The 12,425-nt window shown below is 39.3% G+C and overlaps 2 protein-coding genes across 3 annotated transcripts; both read left to right on the top strand.

Annotated features, from left to right (window-relative positions):
• The first annotated feature begins 56 nt into the window (after positions 1 to 56).
• Positions 57 to 3,288, top strand: LOC122879931 (calnexin-like). Of its 2 annotated transcripts, XM_044204559.1 has the most exons (6): positions 57 to 170; positions 573 to 659; positions 1,419 to 1,538; positions 1,674 to 1,776; positions 1,920 to 1,993; positions 3,072 to 3,288. In XM_044204559.1, exons 2-6 carry the CDS (start codon positions 588 to 590, stop codon positions 3,078 to 3,080), a joined length of 378 nt encoding a protein of 125 aa, XP_044060494.1. In that variant the 5' UTR covers positions 57 to 170; positions 573 to 587; the 3' UTR covers positions 3,081 to 3,288. The 2 variants fall into 2 exon arrangements, with proteins under 2 accessions (XP_044060494.1, XP_044060495.1); XM_044204560.1 differs by lacking the exon at positions 57 to 170 and having other exon boundaries at positions 177 to 659.
• A 1,548-nt stretch (positions 3,289 to 4,836) lies between these two features.
• Positions 4,837 to 11,894, top strand: fgl1 (fibrinogen-like 1). Its single transcript, XM_044204558.1, has 7 exons — positions 4,837 to 5,063; positions 7,131 to 7,299; positions 7,445 to 7,604; positions 7,717 to 7,805; positions 9,585 to 9,673; positions 10,377 to 10,564; positions 10,705 to 11,894. The coding sequence occupies exons 1-7, from the start codon at positions 4,998 to 5,000 to the stop codon at positions 10,901 to 10,903; spliced, it is 960 nt and encodes a 319-aa protein (XP_044060493.1). The 5' UTR covers positions 4,837 to 4,997; the 3' UTR covers positions 10,904 to 11,894.
• Positions 11,895 to 12,425: the final 531 nt, after the last annotated feature.

The following is a 12,425-nucleotide window of genomic DNA, read 5'->3' as shown; positions in this document are numbered from 1 at the left end:
TGTGTGTGTGTTAATAACCAAGTCACATCCCTCGAATGTGGCCACTGCATGCTCCGCAGCCATGTCAGCAAGTGAATTGGGACCAAAGTCCAACATCACATGACTGTAAGGTTTCAGGAAATGACTTTTAAGGAACTCGTGGAAAGCTGAGGAATCACTGCGTGAAAAAGGTAGAAGCATACTGTTGGGTCCTCTGTAGCTTCCTCTGTGCTTCTCTTAATTTTACTCTCACTTCTTTCTCTTTAATTTTTTAATCTTCCTTGTTTTTTTGTCCCACTCTGCTTCCCCTTGCACTCTGTGCATGTTTCTCTCCTTGCATCTCTAGTTTTTGTTTCCTTTCTCAGAAGTCTGTCTGTGTTTGTCATCTTCTTCCTCTCCTTCTGTGTCCTTTATTGTTCTCTCTTTGTAGTAGTTCTAGGAGGATGGATTACAATGGAAAATGTCTTTTTTCCCCCTGCTCCTCATTGAGGGTCTTTGAGTGTGAAATATTGACTGTTACTGTGTGTATGCGGACATCTTTGTGCATGGCTGTGACTTACTGCACGTACTTGTGCGAATGTGTGTGCGTGTAGGTGTGTGTTTCAGACATGGAGATCAACTTTGTGCTGGTGTGCATGATGCTGGCAGCCAGCGTGACACCAGCGTCTGCTGCAGCACAGGTAAGACCCGCTTCTATTGCAGCTGAACTAAGTCTATTAATCATTGTCGGGAATCATTGTATTTTTATTTTCTTTTTTCAGGTCTTTATTGATGCCAACACAGGTACACATAGACATACAAACACATATAAGACATAAAATATATTTTAAAATTAAACAAATAAATAATGGTTTTCTAGCTGATTCCAATTAATTACCGTACATTCAAATGTAGTGACCATCTTTCGGATACACTCGGATACAAGTCTGCCATTAAATTTAAAAACTCAAGTGAAATCAGTGTTTTACTACTAAGCTATTGCTCCACAATCCCCAGGTCAGGTTTCTACAATTTCAAATGAACCAAAACACGATAACACACACACACACACACACACACACACTGACTTCATAATAGAGTAATTCAATGCTGCATATAGTCAGATATTACACGGCAAGCATGAGTAAAGCAGAAACTATGCTTCCCCAAGCGGCAACACCTGTTTCTACTTTTAATCAGGCTCCATGCACCGGCATTATTCATACACCACCTAGTGCATAGAAATAAATTACAGATGAAATTGCTCCTACAGTCAGCATGTTCCCTATAGCTCATCCAGTATATTCTCTCTTCATCTCTTATTCCAATTATTTTCCGAGCTTTTTCTTTCACGTGATCACTTTGTGGTCATAGTCTTATTATCCAGGCACTGTGGTTTTGACCTTTGACCTCGATACATTTAACAAGTGACATACCGTGTCTGTATACGTGTATTCTAGCCGGGTATCATGGAGAGCCTCCTATTGGCCGCCCAGCAGCGTCCCTGGCTCTGGAGTGTCTATGTCTTCACTGTTGGACTTCCCGTCATTCTCTTCATTAGCTTCATGTGGCCTGACAAGGTAGAATATGTGTGTGTTATTGTCCAGCATTAGAACTATAAGAAGCGTGATGTGTGAGTGTGGTTTGGTCCTGTAGACAAATGGTGCAGCTACACTACAAGAAGTCAAATCATGTGTGTGTGTGTTTGCATGTAGAGGTTTGGGCCCCCTGATCAACCCTATTACTATAAGAAGTCTGATGATGCTCAACCAGACGATCTGGAGTTCTCGCAGCGGACACAATCGGTGGATACCAAAGGTAATATTTTATTTTTTCGATTATTACCAGTGCTACATCAGCAGCTGTAGTACTCCAGGTGGCAGTAGTAATGGTAGTAATGACAGTGGTGGTATCAGTAATAGTATTATAGTTTCAGCAGCACTCTTCTCTTCTCTGTTTAGGAAAGGCCGGCAGAGCTGTAACAAGGAGAAGAGACGCTCGTTGTAACCAGGGGAAGTCCGACTTAGACCTGAAGGTGAGATTCAACAGACAATCGGAAGATTCTGAAGGCGCAAAAGCACATTTGAAAGTATTGATGTATCACAGAGAGACTAAGAGTATTTGACTGCCAGCCATCAAATGAAATTTAATTTGTGTGATGGAGAGGATATGAAGTATTTGCTGGTTTGTAATCGTAATGCGCTCAGTAATACACAGTATGTATGATTATAAATAACCACATCTTGTTCTGCCGCTGTGCTATCAAGCAAAAAAAAAACAAACAAAAAAACCCTCCCAAAAAACAGCAGAGTCCAGGAAATGTCTGGTATAGAGTCAAGTCAAGTTTATTGGTATAGCACATTTCATACGACAGGTGCTTCAAGGTAAAAATGATGTATGACAAAAACATAAAAGATAACAACATATAAGATAAGGAGGTATTACATATATGGAAACATGTAAGATATGATAAAAACAAGATAAAATGCTGTTACAATACAAATGGAATAAGATAAGTATGAACCAGGCTCAAAATACTGATTCTGTGATCAAAACATTTACCCGTTAACCACACACTTTCAACCTAACGTGAAAAAAAGATTTGTTTTTAGTCTTCTTTTAAAAGAAGACACTGTTGTAGCAGACCTTAGTTCATGTGGTAGAGAATTCCAGAGAGAGGTCACACTAAATACTGGAATACTAATAACACTGATTTCTAACATATAGCTAGATATTGTAGATATGAGTAGATATGGGTCTATATTTTCGTAGCTAAAGTTTTAATTTTGCCATTAGCTGAAATGTCTGGCAGCACCAGTCCTTTAATAATGAATCCTTTAAGGCCATAATCATTTACGTACATTTTACTTGTTGCCTTGCCAAATTTGCATATTGAATTTTCTGTATGAACCAGACCTTTTATGATAGAAGACACACACACACACACACACACACACACACACACACACACACACACACACACACACACACACACAACTCTTTTAAAGGATTTTGAATATCAATGACTAATAAACCCATGATTTATTGTTATAGCGCCCTTGAGCAGGTCCTTGAAACTGACTGTAAATGTTTGTGTGTGTGCGTTTGGGTAGGATCATTGATCAGCGCAGGAAAGCACCGCCAACTCGCAACAGGATGCTGATCGATCACATCTACGGCCAGTCGTGCTGATGACTGGATACAGTGTGAGCACAACAATGCCTGAGGAATGACTTACAGAATCTATTATGGCTTTGCTTAATTGACAGTGTCAGAATAGTCACATTTGAATTATTTATACATCAATATTTATAATAATTATTTCTAAATGTTCCCATTGAGGGGTGCACGGTGGCAGAGCGGTTAAAGCTCCTGCCTCCCAATAAGGAGATCGTGGGTTCGTGGGTTCGATTCCCGGACCAGACCAACATCACGCAATCTCTCTGGGTGGAGTCTGCATGTCCTCCCCGTGTTACCGTGGGTTCTCTCCGGGTTCTGGCTTCCTCCCACCGTCCCAAAGACATGCATGTGTAGGTTAATTGATAACTCTAAATTGCCCGTATTGAATGAATGTGAGAGTGAATGGTTGTCTGTCCTTGTCTGTGTCTGTGTTAGCCCTGCGACGAGTTGGCCACTGTCCAGGGTGTACCCTGCCTAAGGCCCAAAGTCACTGGGATAGGCTCCAGTCACCCGCGACCCCTAACGGGACCAAGCGGTAGAAAATGGATGGATGGATGGATGGATGTTCCCATTGAATCGTGTTATTTTTGGTGCACACAGATTGCCAAGAAATATGAAACATGTAAGCTGGTACATTTGGAGTTGGATTAAAGGATTTGGACTTCTCTCAGGGTAGAGCACCATTGTCTCATCATGTCAGGTCTGTCAGTTGGTTGTGTATGAAACTAGTGCCACCACCTTGTGGCTGTTGAAGGCAGATGGAAATATTAACTTACTGTATAATAAAAAGCTCACTGTGACACAAAATGGTTTTGTTTTCTTTTTCATTAATACGGTCAAAATACTATAACTGGGCACTATTTAAATGGGATGTGCTAGATTCTTGTCTTTATTAACTCTACTTGATTTGGATGTTATTGTGGCATAATTGAAACACACATCTAGACTTACCATTATAGCCAAGGATAGTTGTGGTATTTTGTTAAAGGAATAGTTGTACACAGTTTGAAATATGCTTTTTTTGCCTCCTTAATACCACTCTCATGTTTGTAACTAGCCAGCACCTGGTTGACTTAGCATAGCACAAAGGCAGGTCAATACGTCAAAGCATTTTTGAACACCCATCAATCATCGTCAGTCATTAGAAATCAGTAACAGCTTCTTCACTCAAGTTCCTTTGTGATCCTTTAAGATGAAATGTCTTCCTGCGTTGTTCAGAGCTGACCCTCAGTGGCATTTAGCTGCTCGGAACATTTCTTTGAAATGGCACAGTACTGCTCATCAACAAAATGACTACTCGAGTCTTTTAATGCCACTCGGTGAGATTACTAGCTGGATAAGTGGCCATTAAAGAATGGGGAAAAACAAAGAGCTGGCGAGTGAAGAACAGAAGAGAGTGATGACAAAAAGAGAGGAGAAGACAGACGGCAGATTGCAGACAAAAGGAGAGAGGTTTGGGGATGTTTTGGGAACACTTGATTCATTTTTGTCTCCTCTGATCAAGTGCAAATGTTTGTAGAGGAATATGGCTATAGTTTTTTTTTCACATTACCTTCTGTTAATATAACAATGCCATACCTCTATTCTCTATTCAACAAAAAATATTTTCCCGAAAGTCTACTTTTGGCAGGTGTGCATCTGTTCTCGACACTCCCTGCATATTTTCTGTAATTTATGACTGTAGAGAATCTGGTATTTCGTCAGTTTCTCCTTGGACACAGCTTTCCTTGGATCCAGGTGTGGGGAACATTTTAACAATCTGACATGCTCACGGTGACCAGACCCAACGCAACTCTGAGAAGCAGAAGTCTCTTGACTTGTGATTTTTTAGTTTTGTGCTATCTAAAAAAGAGAAGAGGATGGAAGGCCCGCTGCTGCTGCTCACAGCGCTGATGGTCATCACAGCTGGCTCTCAGTCTCTCTATGTAAGTACTCTACAAACAATCAGCTAGGCTGCTTTGCTACTTTACTCTTAATTCAGAAATATTTCAATTCGAAGCCACAGGTCTTCTTCTTGACTTAATTTTTTGTATGCTTAGGCAAATGTGTAGTAGTACATTTACTCAAGTGCTGTACTTAAGTACATATTTGAGGTAGTTGTACTTCACTTGAGTATTTCCATTTTATGCAACTTTATACTTCTGCTCCACTACATCTCAGAGGCAAATATTGTACTTTTTACTCCGCTACATTTGTCTGACAGATATTGTTAATATTTACTTTTCAGATTACGATTTTACACGATTACATACCCTTCCTGTCCAGTGACAAATGGATGGTGATTTTGAATAAGAATTTTTCTGAGCAAACTGAAGGATTAAGTGTTGCTTTATGGGTTGAGGAAATTCTCCTACTTCTTAAAGCTAAATAAACTAAAAAAACAACAAAAAACCCATTGCTGTAGATTAAGCTACCCAACAGTATATAAAGTAGTTAAAATGAGTGCAACCTTAAACATCTACAGCAGTAAAATGCAACATACACATTAATTCACCAGTAATATTAATCCAGCAACATCATATATAATAGTAAAACACTGACAAGGACCATTTTACAGCATACGCATGACTACTTTTCCTTTTGATACTGATAATACTTTGAATGCAGGACATTTACTTGTAGTGGAGTATTTTCACAGTGTGGTTTTGCTACTTTTTTAAGTAAAGAATCTAAAAACATCTTCCACCACTGGTTATGGTCCACTATCTTCATGTATGGCTGTAACTGTTGTTGACTACATAAAAAATAGTGTTGATCAATTTGGGAAGGTCTGATTAGCATTTTGAGTACATTTCGAAAGAGGTGGTTAAGAGATACGTTTATGAATTTAGTTTTTTCAAATTGCAGGACTAATTACAGTGAAAGTGATAAACGGTGGATGTTACTTTTCACACTATCTAATGTCCAAGCTCAGTTTTAATATTCACACTGTTTTAACAGCAATAGGGATAGTTAACCAATGGTAGGTGTGATTTATTTGTGTCAGGGTGTTCTTGTATTTCTGTACCTGTGAACACCACATTGCAAGTAAAAAAAAAAACCTTTAACCTTAACATTATTGGAAATAAACGGACTTGCTTTCTTGCTGAACTTTAGAGGACAAGATTGATACCACTCTCATATCTGTAGCCTACACAAAATATGAAGCTAGAGCCAGCAGCCAGTTAGCTTAGCTTAGCATAAAGACAGGGGGAAACAGCAAGCCTGGCTTTGTCTGAAGATAACTAAATCTGCCTGCCAGCTCCTCTAAAGTTCACTAATTAACATGTTACATCTCTTTTGTTTGTGCCTTCACTGTAAAGAAGTCACTGCTCCCAGCCAAGAAATAGTCCTGCGCATAACCCCCATAAAACCGTAACTTGACATTTTTACACTTTTTTGGTTTTTGTATGGATTGAACAAACGAGATATAATATTATGCTTAGCGATCTTTAGAGGTATTGGCAGGCTGATTTTGTTACCTTTGGACAAAGACAGATTAGCTGTTTCCCCCTGTTTCAAGCTAAGCTAAGCTAACTGTCTGCTGGCTGTAGCTTCATACTTACTGGACAGATATGAAAGTGGTATCAATCTTTGGAACTCTCAGAAAAAAAAGCAAATAAGTGTATTTCCAAAAATGTCAAAATATTCTTTAAGGGTTAGTTGTAGGTTTAGGATCTTGGGTCTATGAGACATAGTGTATAAGTTTTTATACTCTGTTGCTGATTGATAGCATACAATAGTGATCCACCCTGCTTTATATCCAAATATTTTACATTTCCTGGGATCCACCTCTCCTTGGAAAAAGTACCAGTACTTTACAGATCAATCACAGGAAGAGCAATTTGATTAAAACAAATATAAGAAAGTAGAAGAAATACTGTAGTTTTCTGCAGACTACTCTCTTTCTTTAATAAATATGTTTCACTCTATGCATATTTTGATCTCAGAAAATTAATGAAGGGAATGAATAAAGTGAAGATCCTAACTAATGTAGCAATCCAAATGTGTAGGCGTCAGACAGTTGCCATGAGGAGTTTATTCGTCTGCGGGAACAGGAGAAGCTTCTGAAGGGCCAGCTTCAGGAACAAGAACTCCTCCTACACAAACTGAAACTACTGAACCAACCTGGCAACAAGGACAAAGCCAGATCCGACCAGAGCCAGGACACACAATACACAGGTCAGGGCCAAGATCTCAGGACTGGAAAACAACATTTGAAAACATAAAACATCTCATTTCAGGTCTCATATTGCAGAAACACAAACCAGATGATGTACCAAATGCAGAGTGCGTAATTGTGTGTGTAATTGTGTGTGTGTGTCAGACTGCTCCCAGCTCTTTCTTTCTGGCTCCAAATCCAGTGGTTTCTACAAAATAAAACCACACGGCAGCCCTTTTCCATTCAGAGTCTACTGTGATATGAGTGATGGAGGTGGTTGGATCGTCATTCAGAGACGGATCAATGGAACGGAGAGGTTTAACAGGTGTGTCTGTGACGTCTGATAAATATTAGTGTAAAATAATGAAATCATACGAAAAGCAATGCATCCTATGTATGTATGTATGTCTGACACCTGATATCTATCTACCTATTAGGTCGTGGGCAGAGTATAAGGATGGTTTTGGAAACATGGATGCAGAGTTTTGGCTCGGAAATGACAATCTGCATTACATCACTATACAAGGTCACTACTTCTAAAAAACATTTGTTAAATTTTGTAATTTAAAGCTGCAGTAATTGACATTCATATATTGTCAATGGATCAAATGACTATGTGTAATGTAAAAGGTGGCACTCATAGTGATGAACTCAAAGAGAATTATCACCCATCTCTGCAGTTCCTCTCAGCTTTACAGAGCGTTTTAGGGTCTTTCAGCTAATTGTTTTGGTTTACCTTACTGTTTTGTTTCACTCTCACTGCTCTTATCAGTCTCATTGCCAGCAACAGCAGGAAGTTGTTTCCAGGAAGAAATATCAGAATAACCCGCTATATGCTACCTGCTCAGCAAACAGCATGCAGACAAAGTTAGCGACTAGCAGGTGAACATAATGGAGCATTTAGTAGCTAAAGATCCAGATATTTTTCTCAGGAGTAAGAGGAGACCAAAAACAGAGCTAGGAGAAGAGTGAATATTGGACTTGGATTCATCATGTCACCAGAAACATAACTCTAAATGAATGCTAATGTTGCTATGTGTTTGTTGGGTGTGTAAATAGTTGTAGCTGTTTGCTAACATGTTCAGCAATTCAATTCAATTCAACTTTATTCATATAGTGCCACTTCATAACAGAAGTTATCTCATTGCACTTTTCCTATAGAGCAGGTCTAGACCGTAATATTATTTACAGAGACCCAACAAATCCCACCATGAGCAAGCACTTGGTGACAGTGGCAAGAAAAACTTCCTTTTAACAGGCAGAAACCTTGGACAGAACCAGACACAATGGTGGGTGGCCCTCCGCCACTGCCGTGTTTTTTTTTTGAGAGAGAGAGAGAGAGAGAGAGAGAGAGAGAGAGAGAGAGAAGGGGGGTGGGGGAGAGAGAAGCACAATGCAAATTCCACCTAGAATTTTAAAATAGTAATAATGTAATGGTAATGGTAATATTAATATTAATAAAGTAATAATAACAGGATTGATAGTCATAGGAATAGTAATGACAATAATCATAACACGACCAATAACAACAACTGTAGTAGCAGTTGTCGAGCAGGAACACGGGGGCAGCAGGTGGCCCACAACCACAGATCCAGACTCTGCAGCTCCAGAGGCAGACAAACCTGCTGAAAGCGACAGAAGGAGAGAGGAAAGAAACGAGAAAGCACAAAACTGCGGGAGAGAGAAGATGTCGAGTTAGTAACATGCAATAATGGGATAAAAATGCATACAGATGGAGAGAGAGAGGAGGAGAGAGGAAAGAGGTGCATCATGGGAAGTCTCCTGGCAGTCTAGGCCTATAGCAGCATAACTAAGGGATGTTTCAGGGCTCACTCAAGCCAGCCCTAACTATAAGCTTTATCAAAGAGGAAAGTCTTAAGCCGACTCTTAAATGTGGAGATGGTGTCTGCCTCCCGAACCCAAACTGGGACCTGATTCCACAGGAGAGGAGCTTGGTAACTGAAGGCTCTGGCTCCCATTCTACTTTTGGAGACTCTAGGAACCACAAGTAACCCTGCATCCTGGGAGCGCAGTGTTCTAGTCGGGTAATAAGGTATTATGAGCTGATTTTTGCAATGTTACGTAGGTGAAAGAAGGCAGTCCTTGAAGTCTGTTTCATGTGGGAGTTCAAGGACAAATCCTGATCAAAGACAACTCCGAGGTTCCCCACAGTGATGCCGGAGGCCAGGGCAATGCCATCCAGCTTGTTCTGCTGCCCCCAAGTAGCCAAAAAACAAAAAAAAAAAACACCAACAATTATTATTCTTGTGTTGATAGGATATGCTTTATTGTTTGTCTGTTACAGGGAATTATTCTCTGAGGATTAACCTGGAAGACTTTGATGGTTACCAGCGCTATGCCGAATACAAGAACTTCAAATTGGCCAATGAAAAGGTGATGATGCTGACTGGCCACTAAAATATAGAGAAAAATTAAATATTAGACTTAATATTTTTAGGGGGTAAAAATATACAACAGTGTGATAATTCTGAGGAAATGAACCTTAAATCTGGTGTATAGTAACTACTTGGTGTATCTAATCATCTTGTTTTCATGTGTTTACATAAGGTAGTTTCCGTCTTTCTCCCTTGTGTGCAGGCTTAAAGGAATCGTCAACATCCTGGGAAATGATCTGCTTTCTTGCCATGAGGTAGATGAGAAGACTGATACTACTTTCATGTACTCTAAACATTTTCTACAGCCAGCAAACTGGTTAGCTTAGCTTAGCATAAAGACTGGAAACAGAGGGAAACAGCTAGCCTGGCTCTGTGCAAAGAATAAAAATTTGCCTACCAACACCTATAAAGCTCAGTACACAACACATTGTACCTTTTTTTCTAAACCCTGCAAAAACAAAGTATTAAAACACATTGTGGTTTACTGGGAGCTAAGAGCTAATGCTATTTCTTGGCCTCCCCAGTGACATCCTGAAACTTAACATTTAGTGCACAGACATGACGCAGACATGAGAGTGGTATTGATTTTCTCATCTAACGATCAAGAAAGTGAATAAGTGTATTTTCCAAAATTTCAAACTTTTCCTTTCATTTTTAAGCTCATGCAAGTTGACCAGCTCTCCTCGTTTCTCTCACTGCAGGACCACTACCGACTTACCTTTGGAACCTATGTCGGTACAGCTGGAGATGCCCTGTCTGGAAGTCATCAGGTTGATGTGTCAGAGTGGGCCAGTCACCAGGGCATCAAATTCAGCACCTACGACCAAGACAATGATAACTACAAAGGAAACTGCGCCCAGGAAGACAAAGGAGGCTGGTGGTTCAACAAGTACGGGTTTCATGATAAAAGAATCTGCCCTTCCCCTAGATGCACACCATATGCATTCACAGCCACAGTCTCAAGCACAGTCATTCATTAGAGTAAAAAATGACTAAATATTCTTTCCTCTTCATGATATCTTTCTCTAGGTGTCACTCAGCCCATCTTAATGGCATATACTACCCCAATGGGCACTACAGTGCGTTGACAGATGATGGTGTAGTCTGGTACACTTGGAGAGGGTGGTGGTACTCCCTTAAGACCAGCATCATGAAGTTGCGTCCCACTGACTTCAAAACTGACCCCACTGACGACCCCAATGCTGTTCATCGCAGACCACCTTCCTAGATCAGACGCAAGCAGAAATCAAATCTTCTTGGCATGAATATTGTGGGAAGAAACGGCTTGGCAAACATGTATTAATTGGTGTGAAGTCATATTTCAAATTTAAAAACACACTTAAACATAAATCTCATTTTATAATCCTCTCAAATCCCGTGTGGACTTGTTCGTACACTAAGCACTAATCAACCCCACTGACACCTAGCAACAAATATCCTGTGCTATCAGAATGTCTCTGGATGGAGGAACGTAGCAGTAACTAAGAAGAGTAAATACAGCCAAGATGAGTCAAAGATCACCCAAATTTCTGGTCATAAATGAAACTGCACACTCCAACAATATTGTGCAATCTTTAAAGACTTAAGTATCTTATATTGCAACATACTTGTAAAAGGACTCATGAAACTTTTTGCCTATTTTAGAGACATGAATGTTGCAAGGGGAAGTAGCATGCACACACAGCTGTCTGTTTTGGTGGAGAAAAGGGAAATCTGATGTCAGTGTGTGTGCGAGACACAGGCAGAAAGATTGTACTGAAGGCGGTGAAAGGAGCCATTATCATGTCATCGAAAATGGCTGTAACAAGAACTGAAGAAGTGTTAAAAGTGATAAAAGGAGCAGCTGAGCTCAGTACTGGGAGTTTGCCCAAATGTTATGAAGATTAACATAAATTGCCCTTGTTTCACAAACAATTGAAATAAAAGAATACCATGACATGACTGAAAACAGAGGACGGTACACAACAATAGTTATTTCTTAAGATGTTACAAGTGACTTGAGGTTAAAATTATTATTATTATTTTTTAAACAAAATTACAAATATAAAGGATTCTTTTTAGGGTTTTAGTATACTCTATACTTCATCTCACACTTACAGGTTATTATTAACAACTCCGCTTGTGAGCATACATCCAGCTTTATTTCTCTGCCATTTGCAGTATAACCATGATTCATGAAATAAAACAAGGAAACACTTCCTCTTGTCCACTGAATTATTTCATATTCTTGCATGATCACCTTTAAGACCTGACCAACTGTAAATATTACACAGTCAAGGATATCTATATTTTAACCTCACCCATAAGCTTTTGCACACTTTATGTATTACTGATCATGTGTGATTTAACATAAACACCACCTGCCAAGTGGCAATGCTTACATCAGCCTCTTAGTTATAATCACAAGAAGGATATGGGGAATGTTTTGGACTTTGATATCTCCCACTTGTTGTGTTGAAGGCAAATATTTGCATGTCAGTCCAAAATGAACATAAAAAACCCTGATATATCTGTCATATTGTTTTATATACTGAAACTACTGAAATGTAATCTGCTGCCATTCATTTATTTTATTATAAATTCATAGATTAAAATAGCTGTATTACTCTCTGAGGAGAGGAAGCTGTTTTTTCCTCATATAGTTTCCTTTATTAATATCAAGCCTTTAGGGATAAATAATGGCCAGTCATTTTGTGTCAGTCACAAGTTTTCTACTTTAATAATCTTTATTTATTATTATTATTATTTTA

The sequence above is a fragment of the Siniperca chuatsi genome, linkage group LG8 (genome assembly GCF_020085105.1).
Source record: "Siniperca chuatsi isolate FFG_IHB_CAS linkage group LG8, ASM2008510v1, whole genome shotgun sequence".
Taxonomy (NCBI): domain Eukaryota; kingdom Metazoa; phylum Chordata; class Actinopteri; order Centrarchiformes; family Sinipercidae; genus Siniperca; species Siniperca chuatsi.
This window is presented reverse-complemented; position numbering and strand designations above follow the sequence as displayed.

What these genes read in the sequence shown, in the direction of transcription:
- LOC122879931 (XM_044204559.1), top strand. Translation starts at nt 588, where the DNA reads ATGGAGATCAACTTTGTGCTGGTGTGCATGATGCTGGCAGCCAGCGTG. An exon ending in CAGCGTCTGCTGCAGCACAG is followed by an intron (nt 660 to 1,418) that starts GTAAGACCCGCT and finishes CGTGTATTCTAG; the next exon opens with CCGGGTATCATGGAGAGCCT. An exon ending in GCTTCATGTGGCCTGACAAG is followed by an intron (nt 1,539 to 1,673) that starts GTAGAATATGTG and finishes GTTTGCATGTAG; the next exon opens with AGGTTTGGGCCCCCTGATCA.
- fgl1 (XM_044204558.1), top strand. Translation starts at nt 4,998, where the DNA reads ATGGAAGGCCCGCTGCTGCTGCTCACAGCGCTGATGGTCATCACAGCT. An exon ending in GGAACGGAGAGGTTTAACAG is followed by an intron (nt 7,605 to 7,716) that starts GTGTGTCTGTGA and finishes TCTACCTATTAG; the next exon opens with GTCGTGGGCAGAGTATAAGG. An exon ending in TCAAATTGGCCAATGAAAAG is followed by an intron (nt 9,674 to 10,376) that starts GTGATGATGCTG and finishes CTCTCACTGCAG; the next exon opens with GACCACTACCGACTTACCTT.